The sequence below is a fragment of the Aquarana catesbeiana genome, linkage group LG07 (genome assembly GCF_042186555.1).
Source record: "Aquarana catesbeiana isolate 2022-GZ linkage group LG07, ASM4218655v1, whole genome shotgun sequence".
Classification (NCBI taxonomy): domain Eukaryota; kingdom Metazoa; phylum Chordata; class Amphibia; order Anura; family Ranidae; genus Aquarana; species Aquarana catesbeiana.
The window spans coordinates 191237329-191262589 of record NC_133330.1 but is presented as its reverse complement, the minus strand read 5'-3'; the positions used below and the strand labels follow the sequence as shown (position 1 = coordinate 191262589).

Below are 25261 nucleotides of genomic sequence, written 5' to 3'. Positions count from 1 at the left end.
CCCCCCTAAGTACACTACTGACCCTTAGCAGGCTTACAAACTTATGTCCAGGCTACGTAAGAGGCTTCTGGCTAGGGTCTTTTTTCTTATACAAAGAATGAATATAACTAATGGTGATTAATTTCCCATAAAATGATTATGATTTTTTTTGTTTTTATTTATAAGGCTCAGACTCTTGCCAACTTTCTGAAGAAAAAATAATCCAAAATAACATATTATTACCAAGGAGTGCTTCCCACCGTAAAGTTTTCAAAAGTGGTGAGATGATGCTAGTCAGGTGTAAGCCTGGATATTTCTCTATATCCCCTCCTTTGCAACTGAAATGTCTGGATAGAAAACTGGCCTATCCGAAATGCACACATGAACGTAAGTATACTACTTACTTTCAAATATAAAATACAGTTGCTTTGCCTTGTAACCTGTAACAGCAAAAAAAGGGGTAATAAAGCAATATCAAAATTGCATTGAGTCAGAAAAAGTTATATACATGTGTCAGTACACAACCAAAAACTTTTTTATTGCATTCTAGGAACACAAAAATTAAACAGTTTACAAACAGCATTTTACGTATCATCAAGTTACACATATGAATAATGTACATGAGTCCGAATTGGAGCAAACAGTATACTGAGTGTGTGGCTGACAATTATCCAGCATGAATAGGCCTTAGTCTTTTATTACCTCATGTTAAACTACATTACCTAATTGCACAAACTACAGGAAAAACATTTTTTTGGACAGAGTGGAGAGGAATTATAGCCACTGTCCAGCTTTTATTACTGTATATGCCCCCATTTGGGAGATTCACCCTCTCTGTTTGTCCTGTTTACCATTATCATTGAAGGTGAAAGTCAACGTAAACTCTAAATTTTGGGTTGTCCCCAGAACATTATTAAATCTTCCGATGGGGACACTAGTTCTGGTGACAACCAGGGATTCCTCCACGTTGGAGGAATTTTGTCTCACTTCCTGTTTTGGCTATGGCAGTTAGTGAAGGGGAATCTCCTCAGTGGGACACAGATGGAGAAAAAAAAAATTAACAACATTATAACCTTACCTTACTCTATCCAAAATGAAAAAAAAAATTTTTTTTTCTATAGTTCTACTTTAAGGGACACAGAATGAATTGTTGAGGTACACTGGGTTATGCTGCTGCACAGGCAAACAAAAGCTGTAAAGACAGTCTATTATAACCCCTCCCTGTCCTATCATGCCTCAGTTTTTGCCTGTATCTTCGGAGAATAGATGTCTTCTCTCCACTGAGAGAAGCAAAACCCTTTTTTTTATCAAGATTCTTTTTCTTCTAGTAAGTTTCTTCAGTTGCTCTAGAACAAGTAGAGGCTCATTTTGCAGGATTCTGGATCATTTGATCCTTGGAACTGCCTCAGAAGCCATACCTAGACCCTTCTCAAAGAAAGAATCAGGGCTGGCTTGTAATGTGTCCTTCAGTACTGCGCTTTGCTGAAAGCACTCAGCTAGGCACTTTTATGCAATGTGTGAGTCAGCTCCAGGGCTATGGTGCATCTGTTTGATGTAACTCTTCCCGTAAAAACTCCTTAGCAAGTGTATCCACCTGAGGGGCTTAAAACTGTGGAAGTGACACGTTCCCTGAATCCCGTCTCTTCATCTCTTGAGTGTCTGTGTGGAAACTGCAGGGTTTCTAATGCCTCAGCTTAGGTGAATCAGGGTTTTGGCCTTGTGTATAGGGAGCCTTGTATTTACTTCTTTTTTTTCTGGTACAATGTTTTTATTGAAATATGAGAAAGGGGATATGTACAAAAACATAGGAAAAAGGTTTACATGAAAGAACATAATAAACATTTTTTGAGTGTATTTTATCAACTGACATTGACCTGTCAGCCAGGGCCGGCGGTCAGTGCGCTATGCTCAAGCCATGAGGCCCAGGGGCTAAGGCAGACAAGGGTGAGCGGAGTTGTCCACAAAACAGGGTAGGGGGAGACAAACAAACACGAGAGGAGAGGAAAAAAAAAGAAGGGAAAAAAAAAGGGAAAGAACACATAACATAATCACACACATAGGTTGGACTTGATGGACTTGTGTCTTTTTTCAACCTCACCTACTATGTAACTATGTAACTATGTAACACATATACAACAACGGGGGGGGGGGGGGAAGGAGGGAGGGATATAAGAGTAGAACAGAACGGCGGGCGAGAGGCCCAGAAATAGAAGAAATGGGAGGGGGAAAAAGGGGTCCCCCAGGCTGCAGGCTAGTTCAAGTTGAATTCACAGACCTAGACTAGTCGGATTTAGGTTGGGGAGTGTGTAGGACCACCACGGGGCCCATACCTTAAGAAATTTTGCATGGGAGTCGTGGAGGACGCTGGACATTTTCTCGTGGATCATGAGGGTCCTCAAGGAATTCTTCACCTCTGCGAATGAGACAGAGGGTTTTTTCCAAGCCCTCGCTATTGTTCGTTTGGCGGCAATAAATAAGTATGTAGCTAGTTTTTGTTGATAAGAGAAGAGGCCCGGGAGCGGGCAATGGAGTAATGCAAATTTGGGGTCTTTGCGGAAGGGAGCATGAAATAGGGAGGAAAGTAGACCAAAGACCCTTGACCAGAAGCCTGTAAGACGGGGGCAAGACCACCATGTGTGCAGTTCATCTCCTCGTTGACCACAACCTCGAAAGCATCTGTCATTGCATGATGGGTTTGATTTGGCGATATGAGCTGGGACCCAGTACCAGCGCAGGAGGACCTTATAGGCCGCCTCCAACGTGGCAGTGTTAAAGGAGCATTTTGCTATGCTGGACCAGGCTTTACTCCAGTCTGCTGGATTTATGGGGGACAGGTCGCGTTCCCATTTAAGCACATAGGAAGGGGTAGTGGAAGTGTTGCCAGCAGTTAGTAAGGAGTATATCATGGAAATGGTGCCGCGAGCACCTGGGCAATGTTGGCAGGAGTGCTCAAAGGCAGTCATTTGATACGGAAAGGAGCCCAGGTGCCGGAGGGAAGTTATCCAGTGTCGCAGTTGGATGTAACGGAAGAGTTCGGCAGGTGGAACTTCATGGGTCTCTCGAAACGAGGACCACGTAGGAAAGGCGCGGGTATGAAGAAAGTGGCGAACCAGGGAAAACCCATAAGTAGGCCACCATGAAAAAATGTGGGGTTGTTCTAGGCCAGGTGGGAACATAGGGTTATTCAAGAGGGGAAGCAGCGGTAAAAATGGGGACATAAACTTGCCCGAGTATCGTATCGAGTCCCATAATTTCAGACTGTGTATCATGAGGGGGCTGGCAGAAGGCGGTCGCATTTTAGGGGGTAGCCACAATAAGGCCGAGATAGGGACAGGCGCACAATTGGGTACCTCCAGGAGAACCCATAAGTGGATATCAGAAGTTGCGTGGAGCATGGAGAGTTGGGAAATTTGGGCTGCTTGATAATACTTTGCAACGTCCGGAACGCCCAGCCCACCCCGTAACCTATGAGGATAGAGCATAGAGCGGGAAACCCTGGGGCGTTTATGTGCCCAGATAAAGGCGAGAAGTCTGTTCTGAAGTAGCCGCAGATAGAAGGCAGGGACCCGAACAGGAAGGGTTTGAAAAAAATAAAGAATCTTTGGAAGAATGGTCATCTTGACCGCATGGATACGGCCGATCCAGGATAAAGTGGAGAATCGCCAAGATGTCGCGAGAGCCGTGATTGTGCGTAAGAGTGGGTAGTAGTTGGCAGAGAAAAGGGAAGCGTAAGAGGGGGTCAACTTGACGCCCAGGTAGTCCAAGGAGGAGCTTGCCCAGCGGTAAGGGAAGGAAGATTGGAGGTGTAAGACTAGGGGGCCTGGGAGAGTAACGTTCAGGGTGGTATTTTTGTGTGGGTTAATACGGAGGCCTGAGATAGTTGAAAAGCGGGTTAGAAGGGACTGGAGATTTGGTCGGGTGACAATGGGGTTGGTGAGGGTCAGGAGGGCATCATCAGCGAACATATTCAATTTATAGTTGTCACCTGCATAAGGGATGCCCGTGATATTAGGGTCTGCCCTAAGGGCAATAGCCAGCGGTTCGAGGGCAAGAACAAAGAGGACCGGGGATAGAGGGCAGCCCTGCCTCATTCCCCTAGAGATAGGAAAAGAGGGCGAGAGGCAACCAGCATAACGAACTGAGGCAGAGGGGGTTGAGTAAAGGGCCATCAACCATGACAGGATCGAGTCGCCAAAGCCCCATCGTTGTAGCACGTAACGTAGATAGTCCCATGAGAGGGTATCGAAAGCTTTATATATGTCAAGAGAAAGGAGAAAGCCGGGGATTTTGTGTTGCTATAGTAGGGTGATCAAGTGGACAACCTTCCGGATATTGTCCCCCGCCTGACGGCGAGGTACAAAGCTGGTCTCTGTGAACCAAGGAGCGCAAGTATTTGTTAATGCGAAAGCATAGGATTTTCCCCAAAAGTTTCACATCATTTAATAGGGAAATTGGGCGAAACGCCTGGGGTTCGTAAGCCTCCTCTGTGGTCTTAGGAATCATGGAGATGTGAGCTCGTAATGAGTCCGGGGAGGGCAGCGCACCTGGTTTCATGCAATTGAAGTAGGCCGTCAGATGGGGAAGCAAGAGGGGAGAAAACTTGCGATAGTATAGTCCGGTGAAGCCATCTGGGCCCGGGGCCTTCGAAACCCTTGATGGCCTGAGCCACCTCCAGTTCAGTAATGTCAGCATTAAGAGTCGCACAGGCTGCTGAGGAGAGAGGCGGAAGATGAAGATCACGGAAGAAGTCGTCCGCGAGATTAAGAGGGAAGGGGGAAGTTTGCTATAAAGCGAGGCTAGGAAGTCTGCCAGGGCAGCAGTGACTTTGTTCAGATCCGAAGTGAGGTCTCCGTTGGCAGTACAAAGGCGGATAGGTTTATGGCTGCGAGATGTAGCATTGAGTTTCTTAGCCAGCATTGCGCCCGGTTTATTTGCGTAGGAATAAAATTTATGTTTAGTCCACCATAGGGCCCTCTCAGCTCGGTCGGAGGCCAACAAGTCTAATTCGGCTGCAAGGGTGTCCCTAGCTTTCCTGTTTGCTAGCGAGGGGTGGGATTTCCACTCCGCATCAGTGGAGGCCAAAAGAACTGCAAGTTCCCGGGTCCGCTTTTCGTGGTGTTTGCGGGAGGATTCCAGTTGTATACAGTGGCCTCTGAAGACATCTGTTATGATGAAACATGTCAGGAAGGCTGACATCCATACGCTGATTGCTGCAGCCGTTTGTTCCTATCATTGATGCACGCTGTTTTAAGCTTCAACTGTAAGTTACTACAATAAAAGTTTTTTTTATCTATCATTACGGGCTTCACTATGGGTCCTTCATTTTCTTTTCTCGGATATATGATGACTACATGCCTGAATGCCTAATTCTGAAGTGACCATTGGGAGATGTTTATATGTGAAGGAAATCCCACGGATGTTGTGGTCTGATGAGGGGTTCCAGTGGGCTGGATTTGCTGGATGCTATTGAGAATTTATCATCTATGCCTAATCCTTAACACCTTCTGGTAAGCAGACTACATTACCACGTGGTGACGAGTGACTCTTTCTACATCTGCACAATATATTTGGTGATTGGATTCCCCCCACTCTTCAATTTCATTTTGAACTTTTCAGCACCGCAATAATTTTTATGCATGTGACTTTTTGTTTGTTATCTACGAACTTTGCTTTTTACAGTTCAGCGCAAATTTTTACTTTTTTTTTGCCATAGTTGTATACAGTGGCCTCTCATGGTAGCCTTGTGGGCCTCCCCAAAGAGAGATGGGCGAAGACACGGAGCCTACATTTTCCTTAAAGAAAGTTTGGAGTCGTGTATGGATCTCAAGGAGGGCGTCTTGTGATGTAAGGAGTGAGTCATTTAATCGCCATTAAAGGTAGGGCGTGTCAGACCTGAGAGGGTGAATAAAAAAAATGATAGGGTCATGATCCAACCACGCGGAAGAGGGGATCGTAATTTTATGGATATTGGAGATGTGGCGTAGAGGAATGAAAACGTGGTCGATCCTACAAAAGCTATCGTGCGGGCTAGAGTAGTAGGTGAAGTCGCGATCGCGGGGATGGAGCTCCCGCCAGGCATCCACCAAGCCATGGGATTGTACAAGAGATCTCATCTGTTCCTCCACGACTGAGTCATGAGAGGGGGGGGGATCCGTATTTCCTGTCCACCGAGGAGTCCAGAGCTACGTTCGTGTCACCCATCAAGATAAGGGTCCCGGAGCTGTGTTGGGACACGACCTTGAGAAGGTGGGAGAAAGATTTATGTTGGAAGCGGTTGGGGGCACCCAACTAGGGTTACATTCTGGCCATTTAACGTGCCCTGGAGTAGCAGGTATCTACCGGTTTGGTCCGCTATTTCTTTGGAGCATGAGAATAGGAGATTGCGTCTAAAGGCTATGAGAACCCCCCTATGCTTTTCGGGGGCGGAAGCCAGATAAAATGTAGGGAAGTGAGAGGAAACAAATTTTGGGGCAGAAGAGGAGGAAAACCTGGTCTCTTGCAAGCATACTACGTCGCCGCAACTAGATTTTAGGTGATGAAACACCTTGGATCGTTTTACTGGTGAATTAAAACCATGGATATTATGGGAATAAAACTTCAGCGGAAATTGGGTCATAGTGAGGAGATGAAGGTTAGCTCACGTGATGGTGTCCAGCAGCTGCAGTTAAGGTCGGTAGGGATCCCGGTCAACAATTTTTGTGGATTTCCAGCCTGAGGGAAGAAGAAAAGAGAAAGACAGGAAAAGATGCAAGACAAGAGACAAGAGACAGGATGGGGGAAGGAAAAAAAACACAAAAAGAAGAATACAAAAACAGTACGAATGTACTAAGTACGCCACGGTGGGCGTGGACCACGTCTTCGGCAAGACGTGTAAGGCGGGGGGGCTTGACCGCCAGACACATGGCCATTCTAGGTCTTGATAGCTCAAAATTTAGCAAGAAGAGGGGGGTGCCGGGAAGAGGGGGGGGGGGGGGGATTTTGGCTGTGTCAACCAAATGAAATTTTTTTTTAAATTTCCTTTAAAAAGGAGGGGGGGGGGGGGTCCCAACTAAGGGGGTAAAGCAAGATTACGGGTGCTAGTTGCCAATCCGAGGATAAGTTACAACGAGGGATTGCCAATTGAACTTTAAACATAGAATTGTTACATATCAATAAAGAACACAAATGAAGTAAGCAACCCCTGAGAATCAGGTCATACAGCGAGACCGGGCTCCAGTCAGCCAGCCTGGGGTATCAGGCCTAAAGTCCGTCAAGGGATCTCCCGAAGCCCACCATCAGGCCCAAGCGCCACCAGGAAGCGGGCCCCCAGAGAGCCCAATTAAACTAGTAAAAGAGGCTGGACATTAATTATCAACCTGGAAATGAGTCACAGCAATTAAGCACTACATAAACATATAATTCAGTATTACCTGAAAACAGTATTAAACATAACTTGTAAATAACACTTGCGAAGTACCTCATACAGTCAGGCTAATCTCCAGCCATCCGGCTAGGTGGCTCTGTTATGGGGTCCATCTAGAAGTCCCCCCGGGGCCGGCCACCAGCCACTATTGCTGGCGGGAGGCGGGCCCCCGGAAACCTCCGATAAGATAAAGGAGAGAAGCATCGCCGGTTAAAGCTCAGACAAGAGCATGTAGGAGGTAGGGAGGGGAGGGTCGGGACCACAAGAGACAGGGGGAGGGAAAGAGAGGGGGGAGGGAAAGAGAGGGGGAGAGGGGGGAGGGGGAGAAAGGGGGGAGGGGGGGAGAGGGAGAGGGAGGGGAAAAAGGAGGGGGGAGGGGGGAGAGTAAATAGGGAGGGAGAAGGAAAAAAAAAAGGTGGAGGGGGGGCGGTGGAAGGGAAGGAGGGGGGAAGGAGCGTGGTGGGCTCCCATGTACCATGCATCTACAGGACCATATGCTTAAGAGGATGGGGAAGAACCCTGTAATTCAAATAAAACAGTGGGGTTCTGGATGCGATGGAGCGTTTGATGTTAATACGACATGGAAGTCCAGAGTGGAAGTCTTGAGGAGGTAATTTGGATGGTGAGTGGCAATAAGAGTCAGGTGCTGCACAGCTTGGAATATGCCAATGCGTTCGGAAAGTCCCGGAGCAGCACAATTAAGTCTAACAGGGTGCAAAAGCAAATGAAAGAACTCATGGATCTCCAATCAGAGCGTGTAAGAGAAGAGGAGGGTAGTCATAAACAAGGATGGTGAGGGGGTGACTTCAAAGTCCGCACCAACAGGTTGGGTCGAGTCAGGCTGGTGGTGGGGAGGAGGGTACATAACCCAACCCAAGCGTGGCCATGATTGGGCGTATGTGAATAGGGAAAGTCAAAAGGCAATATCGTGGGGGGGTTCGATCCAACTATTACTTACTGGAGATGGTTGGTGAAATACAAAAAGGTCCGGGGACCAAAGGGGGAGACAGGACTCACGGGTATTTACTTCTTTTTTTAATCTACGGGATTAATGTTCCAGTCAAGACAGTATTTGTCACATGACCAGGCTTCGGCTAAGACAATATTGATTACAGGGATGGAGGTCGAAAGAGGAGCTGGGCCATAACTAAAATTGGCACTCTCGTAGTTCTTTGTTGTGGCTACATGGGCTCTTTGGCCTTCCCACTCCTGCAGAGGCTCACTATGCATACAAATGGCAATTCCTGGAGACCTTGTTGCCTGCCATCTCCTCACCTTTACATAATTCTCAGTGATCTTCTGAGTATACTCTTTTACTTCCTTTTGCCCTACAGTGACTTGATCACAAATGGTGTTAACCTTTAATGCTCCAGCGGCAGTTTGTGAGTACCCCTTGTGGGCAATACCTCACTTGTTTACCTAGTATGGTGGGGGGCCTTCCCAATTTATGTTTCCCTAATGATGCTGGGGTAAGTTCTGCAGCAGTCTCTCAAAGGGACCTGACATCAATAGTCCAGATCACTGTCCCCTGCCTGAGTTGCAACACTCCTCAGAGTCTTCCCTAATCCTTTCATCCTTTCAGGGGTAACTCTCTACTATATTTTATGTTACGCAGGGTGCTTCCATGTCTTCTTCTCCAGATTCCATCACTGACTTGCCTGGGGCTGCAGCTGTTTCTGACCAGTCACCTGAGAATAAGGAGCAGGGGAGCTGTTAGACATCAAAGTGCCCTGTACAGCCTACCTGACAGGTACCCCCCCCTCCCCGAGAATATCAAATTATACTTTCGCTAAAAATACACTAAAATTATTATTAGTGGAAATAAACACGACACAATTCATGCTAAAGTTAAAAGATAGAACTGTTTTGAGTTAATAAATAAAGCTTTGTGTGTTAGTGAGGTCTTTGGGTCTATTCCCATGGGTGCTGTGGGATGTACAGTGTGAATCAGTTGATTGTTTATGTGGCTGGAGCCACCTGGATCTGTGTGCAGTCAGCCTATGTTTTGCTATGGGGACGCATCAACTGTACAAACACAGCCACAGGTTATAATTTGACAAATGTGAGGGTTCATGTGTACGGCCCTGAACATACACAGTGAATATTCAGGGCCATTCCCTCTCACCTGCACGCTTGTCAAATTAGGACCTGCGGCTGCGTCTTTACAGGTGCTGCGCCCCCTTATGCCGCGTACACACGGTCGGATTTTCCGACTAAAAATGTTCGATGGGAGCTTTTTGTCGTTAATTTCGACTGTGTGTAGACTCTGTCGGACATTTTCCATCGGAATTTCCGAAAAACGAAATTTGAGATCTGGATCTCAAATTTTACGACAACAAAATCCGACGCACAAAGTTCCACGCATGCTCTGAATCAATTACGAGACGAAAGCGCTCGGTCTGGTAAAACTGGTGTTCGTAATGGAGATAGCACATTTGTCCCGCTGCAAATTTTGAAATCTTTTAATGCAGTGCATTCTCTTCTTCTTTAGAATGCTAGAAGAATGAAGGTGTTTTGCTGCTCATATTCACACAGAGTTCTGACAACCTGATTTCTTTATTATTTCTCGTGATCTCATAAATATTTTTTTTTTTGTTTTTGTCAGATCTTCATAATAATGTTTTTAATTTTTGTTTATATTTTTTTTTGTTGTATCAAGATCTCCTTGTTTTTTTTTTTTTTTATAGTGCTCTCCATAATATTGTTTTTCTTTTTGTGTGTCAAGTTACCACAACACCATTATTATCTTGTATTTTTTTAACCTCAAGGAGGTTGGTTGGTGTTGGTGTCCCTTGTTAATTTGACATTGTATTTAGGACATGTACCTGCCTACTCACAAACAAACTGTCCTTTTTTAAGTAAAACACATAGGCAAGTATTTGTGAATACAAAATAGCCATTTATTATGGGTCATAATCAAATAAAGAGGAAGGCAATGCTGGAGAAACTGGTGAAATTGGCGAAACCTTTGTACCCCAGGGCACACATCAGCTATTTTACAGCCAAAATTGGTAGCATGAGGAGTCCATATAATAGTGAGCACAATCTGGTCCCAGACTACAAGAGATCAGGAACAGCAGCAGATGACATATAGGTCCCCAGGCTATGGTCATACAACAGCCTGCGTCTTTTGTCAGGCCAGATTTAACCCAGGCCATCACACTCTTGTCTTCCTTCCACTCTTCCCTGCAGGCTTGCTTCCAGGCTGTATTTTTGGAGTTGTGGCAGGAGGAGGAGGATGGTCCAACTCACACAGGTGGGTTTTGATTGTAAGTTGGCCCCTTAACCCCTTATTTAGGGTCAGATACATCATTTCCTCACAGATGAGGCGTTGGCCCTCCTTCATTTTCTGCATTTTGCATGCAGCCATGCAGGCAAAGGCCTCTTGAAGAGTGGTGGTGGTTCTGAGGGCAGCATTAGCCTCCAGAATCAGCCCAAGCACTGCCTCCTCCATGTTACTCCCCTTTCTTGGCCTTTTGTTTGGAAGGCGGAGGGGAGGGACCTGGGATTCGGTCAGGCTACTGGGCCAGGCCACCTCATAGCTGCCACTTACCCCCGCCACCTCCTGGCTGCCACTTTCCTCCGCCACCTCCTGGCTGCCACTTTCCTCCGCCACCTCCTGGCTGCCACATTCCACAGCCTCCTCCTGGCTGCCACATTCCATGCCCTCCTCCTGGCTGAGGCTTTCCTGTGTATGAAAAAGGGACATAGTTTTAGTTTTTTATTCATTAATCACATACAATTTTCAGCTCATGACTGTTAAATGCTAACAAATAGAAAAGACTATCATTCTGAGCCCAGCATTTTTCATTCTTGTCCCAAACATTTTTGGCCACTACTGTCTATTGATATGTAAAACACTTTATTAAATCAGCAATTAGTGATCAATAATAAAATTTAGCTAACATCATTAATTTTACGACAAGAAATATGTAGAACAATGCTAAACCTGGCTCACTTCTTCCTGGCTGGAAGGCCCAGGTTGGACGTCGGCATGGGCGTCCGCAGGTAGGGGCAAGGGGGGGCAAGTGACCCCCCCTGGAATTGGCAAGGGTCTGCTGTGGCCGCACCTATAGCTGTGCTGGCTCTCTGGGTTTGTGCGAGTCGGCTCCACAGCTGCTTCAGATCAGTGTCACTGAGCTTACAGAGCTCTTTACTGCCACCTATGGCTGCTTTCTGTATGTGCGCCCCTCGTGTTTGCTTTGCTGCCTGTTGTATTTTCACAGGGACGTGTGGAAACAGGACTTGGGAGAAGGAAGACCACCTTACAAGTGAGGGTGGGAGTACAAGTGAAGGGAGGAGGCTGTTTGTGTATAGGGGGGGCAGAGCTGTGTGTGTGTGGGGGCCTGACATATATACAGATGAGGGGGGCAGCTGAGTGAATGCAGGTATGATCAGTGAAGTGGGTTGCTAGATACTGTATAGGAAAGATCATATCATCTGTCCTGTCCTGTATACAGCTATATAAACCCATCTTCCTTCCTGTATTCCCCCATCACTGACTGCAGATATACATCATCTGTCCTGTATATATAGCTGTATACAGGACAGATGATGTATATCTGCACAGTGATAATGGAGGAAGGTCTCTATATACAGGAAGGAAAGTGGGTATATACAGGTAGCTGTATATACCCACTTTCCTTCCTGTATATAGAGACCTTCCTCCATCATCACTGACTGCAGATATACATCATCTGTCCTGTGTACAGCTATATACACACACCTTCCTTCCTGTATATAATATTCCAATCCACCCCCTATATATACACGTACTGTACAGGCCACATTTGATAGGCACAATGAGACTGCAATTGATGGGCACATGCCTGCGTTTTATGTGATAATGACTAAGCCCCTCTCCTTCATGACATTGTCAAAAAGGGGTGGAGCATGGGTGATATAAAATGATGCCCCCCCCTGAAAAAAGTTCTGCGGACGCCCATGGACGTCGGAAGCCTCAGCTGGGGTGGAAGGAAGAATGGAAGGAAGGGTTGAGAGTGATTGCCTGACTTCAGTCTGATCTGACAGAAAACTATGACAGTCTGTCATAGTACCACAGCCTGGGGACATAAATGGCATCTGCTGCTGCTCCTGATCTCATGGAATCCTGGACCTTATTGCGCTCCCTATTATAGGTGCTCCTCAGCCCACCAATTTTTGCCTTCAAATAGGGGATGGTTGCTGTGGGGATCTGAAGCTTCACCAACTCCAGCAGTTTCTGCAGCGCTGCCTGCCTCTTTTGTTTATGATTATAATGTGGATGTTTCACCTGCCACAGACAGGGCAGCTCCCTGTACTTGTCTATGAATAGGGGGAGGAGGTTGTGATTATTGAAGCCATCCATTTTCTCTGCAAGACACAACACAAGACAGACCCTAATGTCAGGCTAAACTCTCATAATCTTGTCCCAATATAGGCCTCAATCTAGAAGCAGTATAGGCCACTGATGCACCAAGTTAAAATTGTACCTTCGTTCTAACGATCGGCGCTGCCAATACTCCTTCCTCACGCTTTATATACACTGTGCATGCGTGAAACTCCGCCCGCCCCTGAAGTTCTTTCTAGTCTATTCCCCACCCCTTGTCCTTCGGCGCAGTGGGAGAGCACATGGCGGAGAAAGAGCAAGTGCATGCAGACAGCAGCAGCAACGACGAAAGGCTGGAGCCACGAACGTCCCGATCCTGGAGGAGATTTAAGGCCTCAAATATGTCCTTTATAGAGATGGTGGAGATGGTGGACATCTTGAAGAGGGACGACTATGACGGGAAGCATGGACCTTACCCAAACCCAAAAGTCAGAAAGGCAAAGATCATGACTAAAGTTGTGAAAAGTCTGCAGAATAAATTTGGGGTACGACGATCCAAGGATCAACTGAGGAAACGATGGTCAGACCTCAAATTGAGGGAGCAGGATCAGTACAGAAAGAGAGTTCTTCAAGAGAGTTCTTCAAAAAAGTAAGTAGTTGTCATTTGTTCCTATTATTATTATTACTTGCATGCTGCTCCATGTGCTTTTCTTTACTGTTGTACATTTTAAAATGGCAACTTTCAGGGTCGTGGGCACAGTAATCGTTCGTAGTACACAACGTTCGTTCGCCCACTAATAAGATGTTTTTGGCAGATGCAGGTTAACTACATTTGTTCAGGCCTATTTCTATTAAAATAAGTTTGTTGTCTAGATGGGTTTGTAACTAGAATGAAATGCAAACTTGATTCAGTGTAAGGAGAGGACACTCAGCAGCTGATTACACATCTGGACGCAGGAGCACTAGTGTGGGACACCAGAACAAACTTTTTGGGGTGTCCCACACAGGTGCTCCAGTGGATACTAGGGGTGTCTTCATCTGTGAAAATTGTACAAAACAGGTAAGTATTCCAGCTTTATAAAGGGAAAAAATAATGTCTTCAGCTTGGAACTCTGCCAAAAAAGACAATTGTATGACACTTCTAAGCAATGTTTCATATTATTAATAAATAAAAAAGGCAGTACAGCGCATATGAAATCTTAATTTAAATAAAACAATCAATAAATGTCCATAAAGAGATTAAATCCAATTCAAGTCCAGCAATTCCTTCAGTGATAATCGTGACATGCAATAGCTGATTATGTGACTGTAGTGAAATGGACCTCCACCTTCGGTAGCACAAGCAGCTCACCTCTACAGATGGACCCCTGAATTAATCAGTCAGGTCAAATCAGCAGTTCCCTCACAGGGATAAAAGCAGGGAGTGGTGTATGCAGATCCCGGTCAAACTTCAGCAATGAATACTCTTGCAGTCATGACATGTAAGATATATAAAGGAGATCTAGTGCTCTCTGTAGATCGCTAAAAATGGTTTATTTATAAACAAGTAAAATCACTTACAAGCATCGCACTGTACCCCAGTGCAAAGGACAACAGCATATGTGAAAGGATGATCCACATCGGATGGACGAGCGGAGCGCGGGTGACGTCACGATCCAGACACGTGGGAGGTGCCGTACGCGTTACGTCCCTAAAGGGGGCGGGACTTCCTCAGCGGCAACGGCTGGCTGTGACTACACCTGCTTATATACATATCAGGGAGAGGACAGAGCCAATCCCCGTCAAAGCGAATCCTATCTCCATGGTAACACAGGGAGAGATACTTGACAGCGCAATGTAAGTAAACAGGAAACACTGCAGTTGCCCGCTTAACATTGCTTAATCAAAGACTGAACGTTTTAGAGAGCTAAAGCACGAACATAGTAAAAAATGTATAAAAAAGATATGTAAAAAATGTATTTTTTAAAAAAAATTATATTGATTAATTGTCATCCCGCGCTCTTGACGGCCATCCTGGAAATCATCCATAATTCATCATACATAAAATATGTAAATTACATCAATCCCTAAAAATCAGACCCTAAAGTGAAATAAAAAAAAAAAATTTAAATTAAAAAACGCAAGCAAAGAGGGGAGGAGGAGGGCCAGAAAAAATGATTTGACAGTTAACTGCTAGCGTTCCGAAATAAAGCAATTAACGTCAAATTCAACGTTCAAGCCCCCAGGGATGAGAACCTCGGTCTCATGAATCCAATGGGATTCCCTGCGACTTAATTGACGTAAAAAATTGCCCCCTCTCCAATGTTTTTTTACTCTCTCAATACCCCAAAAACTCAATCCTCTGGGGTTTTGACCATGCACTAATTTAAAGTGTTTGGAGACATTATGTGTCTTTAATCCCTTCTTGATGTTGTTGACATGTTCTCCTAAACGCACATGTAGGGGGCGGGAGGTCCTTCCTATGTATTGAAGACCACACTCACATTGGAGCATATATACGACCCCTACCGTTGTACAAGTGATCAGTTGGTCAATTTTATATTCTTTACCAGTGGATGTGGCCCTAAAATTCTTGCGTTTTTTATTATTGCATTTAGAATGCCTGCAGGCTGTGCATCGCCCACAGGCATAGAAACCTGAGAGGAAAGAGAACAATCGGTTTTCCGATTGTATAGGAGGATCAACCACTCCTGGGGCTAATCGATCACGCAGAGATGGAGCTTTCTTATAAATAAACATCGGACGTGGTGGCAGCAGGGGACCCAGCACACGATCCTGTTTCAGGATTGACCAGTTTTTTTAAACTAATCTTTCAAACTGTTTATGTTGGACGTTATAGTTGAGCACCATTTTGAAATTGGAAACATCAGGGCTAATTTCTTTGACTTTGTCAGCCATCAAAGAGGCCCTATCCATGGCCAAAACCCTCTCAACTTCACTGTTCAAATTGTGTATATTATAGCCTTTTTCCACGAATCTAGACGTAAGCAGCGCAGATTGATCAACAAAATCACTAACATGCGTGCAATTACGTCTAAGTCTAACAAATTGCCCCCTGGGAATGTTGCAAAGCCAAGATTTATGATGGCAACTTCCCAGGGGGATGTAGGAATTACGATCCGTAGGTTTTAGGTAATTACACAATCTAAATCCTTCACTCTCTTTCAGGATTTCTAGATCCAGAAAGACTATCTTTTCCTTGCTGTAAACCCAGGATAACTGGATATTTTTGGTGTTACTATCCAGTTTCTGTACAAAGGTATCAAGACCCAGTTGATCACCCTCCCAGATCATAACGAGGTCATCTATGTATCTTTTGTAACAGACAAGTTCAGGGGGGCGATGCTTGAACACCACGTCTTCCTCCCAGTGGGCCATAAAAAGATTGGCCACACTGGGAGCAAAACGGCGCCCATTGCAACACCCCTTTTTTGAAGAAAGAATTGACGATTGAACCAAAAATGGCCTGGTGATTCTGGATAAATCTAAATATCTGGGTGAACTGCATAGATTGTTGGAGGATCGAGACACTTATCAAATTTTGAACAAAGATCCTATGTTAATCTATAAAGATGAACTTCATTGGCTAATAGAGGAGGGGAAAAGTGAGAATATTCTCACTAAGAAAGAGGCTTCCTATTTGGATCCCTTTTTCTGCAGAACCCCTATCATTTATTGCCTCCCAAAAATTCATAAGGATATGATCAACCCTCCTGGGAGGCCTATAGTAAATGGTATCGATTCCATCTCCTCTAGGTTAGGCCAATATATAGATTACTTTCTTCAGCCCCTGGTAAGTAAAACAGATGCTTTTCTTAAAGATACCAAGCACATTATTCAAACTATTGAATCAACCAGATGTTCTCCCTCTTGTATTATGGTTACGGCCGATGTAGGGTCCTTATATACCATCATTGGACATGAGGACGCTATATCCTCAGTCCAATGGGCCTTATCTCTATATTCTGACCTTCCTGAGGCACATAAAAAGTTCCTTTTGAAATGTTTAAAGTTTTGTTTGGCCAAAAATTATTTTTGGTTCAATCGTCAATTCTTTCTTCAAAAAAAGGGGTGTTGCAATGGGCGCCCGTGTTGCTCCCACTGTGGCCAATCTTTTTATGGCCCACTGGGAGGAAGACGTGGTGTTCAAGCATCGGCCCCCTGAACTTGTCTGTTACAAAAGGTACATATACGACCTCGTTATGATCTGGGAGGGTGATCAACTGGGTCTTGATACCTTTGTACAGAAACTGGATAGTAACACCAAAAATATCCAGTTATCCTGGGTTTACAGCAAGGAAAAGATAGTCTTTCTGGATCTAGAAATCCTGAAAGAGAGTGAAGGATTTAGATTGTGTAATTACCTAAAACCTACGGATCGTAATTCCTACATCCCCCTGGGAAGTTGCCATCATAAATCTTGGCTTTGCAACATTCCCAGGGGGCAATTTGTTAGACTTAGATGTAATTGCACGCATGTTAGTGATTTTGTTGATCAATCTGCGCTGCTTACGTCTAGATTCGTGGAAAAAGGCTATAATAAACACAATTTGAACAGTGAAGTTGAGAGGGTTTTGGCCATGGATAGGGCCTCTTTGATTGCTGACAAAGTCAAAGAAATTAGCCCTGATGTTTCCAATTTCAAAATGGTGCTCAACTATAACGTCCAACATAAACAGTTTGAAAGATTAGTTTAAAAAAACTGGTCAATCCTGAAACAGGATCGTGTGCTGGGTCCCTTGCTGCCACCACGTCCGATGTTTATTTATAAGAAAGCTCCATCTCTGCGTGATCGATTAGCCCCAGGAGTGGTTGATCCTCCTATACAATCGGAAAACCGATTGTTCTCTTTCCTCTCAGGTTTCTATGCCTGTGGGCGATGCACAGCCTGCAGGCATTCTAAATGCAATAATAAAAAACGCAAGAATTTTAGGGCCATATCCACTGGTAAAGAATATAAAATTGACCAACTGATCACTTGTACAGCGGTAGGGGTCGTATATATGCTCCAATGTGTGGTCTTCAATACATAGGAAGGACCTCCCGCCCCCTACATGTGCGTTTAGGAGAACATGTCAACAACATCAAGAAGGGATTAAAGACACATAATGTCTCCAAACACTTTAAATTAGTGCATGGTCAAAACCCCAGATGATTGAGTTTTTGGGGTATTGAGAGAGTAAAAAAACATTGGAGAGGGGGCAATTTTTTACGTCAATTAAGTCGCAGGGAATCCCATTGGATTCATGAGACCAAGGTTCTCATCCCTGGGGGCTTGAACGTTGAATTTGACGTTAATTGCTTTATTTCGGATCGCTAACAGTTAACTGTCAAATCATTTTTTCTGGCCCTCCTCCTCCCCTCTTTGCTTGCGTTTTTTATTTTAAATTTTTTTTTTTTTTTTTTTTTTTATTTGTATTTTTGTTTTATTTTTTATTTCACTTTAGGGTCTGATTTTTAGGGATTGATGTAATTTACATATTTTATGTATGATGAATTATGGATGATTTCCAGGATGGCCGTCAAGAGCGCGGGATGACAATTAATCAATTTAATTTTTAAAAAAAAATACATTTTTTACATATCTTTTTTATACATTTTTTACTATGTTCGTGCTTTAGCTCTCTAAAACGTTCAGTCTTTGATTATGCAATGTTAAGCGGGCAGCTGCAGTGTTTCCTGTTTACTTACATTGCGCTGTCAAGTATCTCTCCCTGTGTTACCATGGAGATAGGTACGCTTTGACGGGGATTGGCTCTGTCCTCTCCCTGATATGTATATAAGCGGGTGTAGTCACAGCCAGCCGTTGCCGCTGAGGAAGTCCCGCCCCCTTTAGGGACGTAACGCGTACGGCACCTCCCACGTGTCTGGATCATGACGTCACCCGCGCTCCGCTCGTCCATCCGATGTGGATCATCCTTTCACATATGCTGTTGTACTTTGCACTGGGGTTCAGTGCGATGCTTGTAAGTGATTTTACTTGTTTATAAATAAACCATTTTTAGCGATCTACAGAGAGCACTAGATCTCCTTTATATATCTTACATGTCATGACTGCAAGAGTATTCATTGCTGAAGTTTGACCGGGATCTGCATACACCACTCCCTGCTTTTATCCCTGTGAGGGAACTGCTGATTTGACCTGACTGATTAATTCAGGGGTCCATCTGTAGAGGTGAGCTGCTTGTGCTACCGAAGGTGGAGGTCCATGTCACTACAGTCACATAATCAGCTATTGCATGTCACGATTATCACTGAAGGAATTGCTGGACTTGAATTGGATTTAATCTCTTTATGGACATTTATTGATTGTTTTATTTAAATTAAGATTTCATATGCGCTGTACTGCCTTTTTTATTTATGTTTTTTGGGATTTGATACTTTTTTCCCCCAGTACTACAGCTGCTTATAGTTAGGTTGTACGGTTCGCGCTGGTCGACTTTGTTTGTAAATGTTTCATATTACTATTACTCGCATCATATATCTGTGTGCTAAGTATACCTTTATTTTATTCACATAGGGGAGAAAAGACTTGGGATATCTGAGGTCACCAGGGACCCCCAACCTCCGAAAGAAGGAGAACTCACAACACCACAACCTCAGGATGTGGAGGAAGGAGAGGTTTGTGAATTGGGCGAAATAGTGACCACAACAGGTGAGTGTCTGAGACCACAGCTTCAGGTAATAGATGTATGCCTGCATATTTATAATGCATGCGTGTGTTTTTTTATTTTAGGTGATGTGGATGTTGTGGAAGAAGAATCTCATTTCACAAGTGCAAGTGCACACGTCATCATCGGGGAGATCATGGTGTGCAATCGGGATTTACAGAAGATCAAGGAAGACATCAATGATGTGGAAAAAAGACTCAAAAACATCATTGATGTTTTAGGCAGAATCTAAAACACCCCAAAATTATTATAGTTTGTTTATATTTTGATTATTTTCACACATTTTAAGTTTTTTATAGAAAGCCACATTTTGAAGATGCACACAGTGTGTCAACGTGTGCTATCTGCCATCACGGGATATCAACGTACGTGTTTTGGGGGTGCAACCCCTTCCTCGCAACTAAAGTAGATGAGAGGAAGGGGTTGCACCCCCGAAACACATCCATTGATCCCCATGATGGGAGCTAGCACATGTTGACATTAGGCATGGGATCAGGAGGGAAATCCCCATTTTCACTCTCAATTTGTGTGCATCTTCAAAATTTGGCTTTCACAAGGGTGACATCACCCCATCTGATGAAGGCAATATCAACACAGTTTGGTCATACTAATGTTTGATATTGCCTTCACTTTGTCAAAGTTGAACTTTGTAAGTTCCTGTGTTGTGTATTGGTTTCTGGTATTAAACATGCCTGTTTACCACAAAAAAAAAGGCTATTTGTAATGTAAAAACCAAAAATGTTATTACTAAAATATGTTGGTTTATTCAAAAACCCTTTTCTAACGCACATGTGAATGTGCACAGAGTAAAAAGTTTTCTACTCAACAATGTGTGGCTTCTTCTTTCAATGCTCAATATCATTTTTTGGACTAAGTTGGTGTTTACACTGAAATGGGTTATTTACTAAAGGCAAATCCACTTTGCACTAAAAGTGCACTACAAGTGCAGTTTCAAGTGCAGTTTCATATGCACTTTTGCAGTGCACTTGTAATGCAAAGTGGATTTTCCTTTAGAAAATAACTCCCACAATGCTTTATAATTTGCCACAATCAAGCCATTTTCGTGACTCACCAAAATTCATTCATGGTACTGAAAATTATGTATATTTTGATCATTAATGCATTACATACATTAACAACAAAAACGAGGTGTGTGTGTAGCAGAACCACAACATAATAATAGTTCGCTGAAGAAGAGATTGTCACCTCATGTATCAAATAAATTATGTTTGCACTATTGAAGAAAATGGCCAAAAAGAAAAGCCCATTGGAGAACCTAGGAGACAGCTAAAAGAAACACAAGCAGTAAATCCAAGGAAATATAATTTCAGTTTAACTAAAAAATGCATTTTTAAAATGTGTATTAAACATTTTCATATCAATGCATATCAATGGCCCCCCTACCTATAGTACTCCATGTATTTTATACGGACCTCGCGGGCGCTTTGGGGGGGGCAAGCCAGGACGGCCAGCTTTAAGCTCCGTTAGTGTTTGTTCGTTAAGTCCGGCCTCCGGCCCAACTGAGGCAACATAGGTCATTGAATTTCTCCTTAAATAGTTGTGGAGAATGCAGCATGAAAGGATTATATAGTTAAGTTTATATTCCGCCATGGGTGTAAGAAATAGGCGGAACCGGCTGGCCATTATCCCAAAAGCGTTCTCCACCACTCTTCTGGCTCTGGCCAGCTGGTAGTTAAAAACCCTCTGGTCCGGGGTGAGGGTCCTCATGGGGAACGGCCGCATCAGGCGACCCAGCCCAAACACTTCATCAGCGACAAAGACGAACGGGAGTCCTTCCATATTCTCTTCAGCAGGTGGCAATCCCAAGCCACCATTCTGGAGCCGTCTGTAAAACTCCATCTGGGCAATGACTCCACCATCTGACATCCGGCCATTCTTCCCGATGTCCACATAGAGAAACTCATATGTCGCCGACACCACCGCCAACATCACAATACTATTAAACCCTTTATAGTTGTAATAGTATTACCTGAGTTGGGGGGTGGGACTATGTGGACGAGTTTCCCATCAATTGCCCCTCCGCAGTTGGGAAAGTCCCACCGCTGGGAAAATTGGGAAGCCACAGCCTGCCATTCCTGTGGCGTTGAAGGAAACTGTGAAGTCAAACAAGAAAAAAAAAAAGTAATTTTGCACATAAACATTGCAAGCAGATTAGACACAAACATTCTTGGTCAACATCAGTATAACATTTATTTTAAGGAGTATTTAAAGACAAAAATATAAGGTCCACCTATCAGATTCCTCACCCTCTCTGATGGCCCATTGTAAAAAATTGAGGGGGGGGGGTATGTTTTGGACAGGTAACCCTCTCCACTTCATTGAGAGCTGAATGCTCTGTATTACTTTGGCCAGCCCCTCCTTAAATAAATAAATACACACTGTACAAATTGAAGCACTTTTTTTACATTCTGCAATTACCTATCAAGATAATAGGAGAACAAAACTTTAAACAGTACCATTTGAAAGTATTCTGGCAGGCCCTTTCACTACATGCTTTGGTGAATTCATCCATAAATCTGACCACAAAAGAGGTAGGTATAGTGTTATGGGTTTGGCAAAGTCAGCAGATAGAGGATTGGTATCGGTTGACTTAGCGGTTGGGGGGGGGTTCCAAATGATTTTGGGACCCAAAAAAAAGCCTCTGGCACTCTGCATGAATTTAAGAACACAAATAACATTTATACACATTTTAGGGGGTGTTTAGGGAAAAGCAATACAATGGAACTGACAAAATACATTGTTAAGTGACTAGGCTAGGTGTGTATGGGCCCAGGATAGCATGCTGTATATAAATGGTGAACCACAAAGAGAAATGTTATTCTCAAAAAAGTGTTGCCAACATCCCAATAATTATTGTATAAGGACCCTGAATTAGGGACACAAGTACCCCCCGGTACAGCGGGACTTTAAGGGCGAACAGCATGTATAGGTATAAAATATCATTTATTAGAAAGATTAAAAGGACATATATAAATATAACTCATACAACACTTTTGGTACATGATACAAAATACATTTTCATCGTGTTTGTATTATTACACATAATTCAAAAATGAATATAATATTCCTCCAGTTAGCCTGACATGTTTCGGGAACACTTCCCTTCTTCAGAGGTGTCTATGGGAGATAATGTAGTATATTCTGAAAAAGAGGATCGGTTTTAACAAAGCATTTTTCAAAGCAAAAAGTACCCCCATGAAGCATGAGCATAGCTAGCATACGTACCAATTTTTAAGATGTGAAAAAATATATTTGATTTTTGTAGAAAAAAAGGTTTGAAAGACCTGATTTTGTCATTAATGGTCCATCATGGCCTATAAACCCCGTCTTTGCTTGAAACAACCCACACAAGGATCCCCACCGAATGGCCAACTCAAACAGCTAGAAGTGAGCCCTACAAAATAATAAAGTGTTTTGATAAAAATGGAAACTATATTTTTGTATAGAAAAATTAAGGCATTGAAAATGATATCAAATGAATTATTTAAAAAGGTAAGATTTAAAAATAATGAATTATATTCATTTTATATTGCAATTTGAAGGTAATTTATTATGACAAGTCAATTGAATGTTTAAATGAATATGTAAAGATACTTTCTTGTAACTTTAAGTAAATCAAAGATCAAGTAAGATTGGAAATAAACCTTTTACCTGTTGAGACTGAGTGTGTGACCGGTCGTTGCTACCATTGTTGTTTAAACTGAGAGTTTTTAAGAAGCTGCGCCAGGTGTAGGCTTAAATAGCCGCAGTGCTGAACGACTATATGGTGTCAGCAGGGAATGTCAGTGTGCGGCGTCTTTGCATGTAATATCGTGGTGACGTCATCACACAGCGAGAGAGGAGACAGAGAGGAGAACGAAGCGGACAGGATAGCATGCTGGGGAGGTTAGTGAAGGCAAATATGCATGAAGGACAAAAAAAGAAGTTTAAAAAATTCAAGCATGCATGAGGACAAAGGGGACATTCACAGCATATAACAATCATGGTAATTAGGGAATGATGAAAGAAATACAATACATTAACAAACATTAAACACATAGAATGTGATGTTAAAGGAGAAAACTTACCCTAATATAGTCCTTCTGCAGGACCTGAATAATAGCAGAACAGGTCTCTGGGATAATGATCCCCAGAGCCTGGGGGGAGATGCCTGTCGAGAACTTGATGTCCTGCAGACTTCTCCCTGTCGCCAAGTACCACAACGTGGCGACTAGCCTCTGCTCGGGAGTGATGGCTTGCCGCATGCAGGTGTCCTGCTTGGTAATATAAGGGGACAGCAAAGCCAACAAACGGTGAAAAACAGGGTCCGTCATCTGGAGATAATTCCTGAAATCATCAGGATTATTCTCTCGGATCTCCCGCAACAAAGGCATATGAGAGAATTGGTCATGCTGGAGTAACCAATTCATGAACTCCTCCCCGCCCTGTTCATGGACTGGGCTTGGGTCAAAGTAAGAACACCAACACCAAGCCCCTGCACAGCACAAAATCTACAATGAGTACATACCTGCAACATGGCTTGAAAACGGTCAGCTGGTCAGAACAAACTAACAGAACGCACTGAAAATCAGAAAGGACCTGAAAAGAACGATCTGAAAATCAGAAATGAGCGGACAAGAACGCACTGAAAATCAAATATGTACTATAATAATAAGCACTGAAAAACAAATGCGAACTGACTGCACACACTGAAAACCAGATACAAACCCACAAGCACAAACTGAAGAGCAGTAACGAGCAGAAAAGCACGCGCCTGAAAAGCGCGAATCGTTTCTTACCAAACTTCTACAAACACGAGATTAGCAGAAGGAGCCCAAAGGCTGGCGCACTGGCTATTGAACTTCCTCTTTATAGTGCCATTGTACGTGTTGTACGTCACCACGTTCTTGACGTTCAGAATTTCCGACAAGATTTGTGTGACCGTGTGTATGCAAGACAAGTTTGAGCCAATATCCGTCTGAAAAAAATCCATGGATTTTGTTGTCGGAATGTCCGATCGTGTGTACGCGGCATTAGAGTGACAGGCAGCTCCAGCCACATGAACAATCCACTCATTCACACAGCCAATGTTACTGTGTGAATGAGTCCTTAGGACTCACTCACACATGAGGTTGGGGGGGGGCAATATTACCCCACAGTTGAGCTGTGCTTTTACCACCCACAAACTGCTACCTGCTACTTTAGCAACAGAGGCAGTGGCTAGGCAGTGGCTAGGGGTGTACACATGCCATGACTGTGATGCTATGCTTCTAAGCCATGGCAGAAATGATACCCCTGTCAAACAAGTGCCAGGCAACCATGTGTAAAGCACATGGTTGCAGCATGCTACTGTGGGGTTAAAGCAGACGGTAAGAAGGTGATAAACCTCCTCACTGCCTGTCAAATGCTCCTTGAAGACTGATCCAAATACTGACCGCTCTTCAGAGAGCTGTATTGAATTGTATTTTAACTGTACTGTCTGCCCGCTGTGCAAACTGTTGGTACTATATAAATCCTGTATAATAATAATAATATGCAGAGCACAAATTATTTTGTTAAAGTCTACTATTGCACCTGGAAAGCATATTTCTCATAGTACTAGGCAAGGAAATTCCATCCCAAAAGTACTGTGGGAGGAATTGTCTTTTTTTCCATCAGGTTTGGATTAACATTTGGCCTTGAGTACCATCAAGGGTCAAATAGCAGCCCTAGCAGTTCTTTTTAAAGATCACTTGCCTTTTCACTTCTTAGTGAAGGCCTTTCTAATAGGTAGTATTCGCATTATTCTCCCTGTACATCCCCCAGTTGGTTCTTCAGAAACTTCCCTTTGAACTGATAAGGGATTTTCCCCTCCCACTCTTAAGCAGCGTACACACAGGCAGCCAATAGCAGAGAGCGCTG

The 25261-nt window shown here is 43.7% G+C and overlaps 1 protein-coding gene across 1 annotated transcript in view; it reads left to right on the top strand.

Moving 5' to 3' along the window:
- Positions 1-25261, top strand: part of LOC141103388 (coagulation factor XIII B chain-like) — a 204360-nt gene that overhangs the window by 169641 nt on the left and 9458 nt on the right. The window contains 1 exon segment of the mRNA XM_073592917.1: positions 166-366. Coding sequence (XP_073449018.1) covers positions 166-366 — 201 coding nt within the window.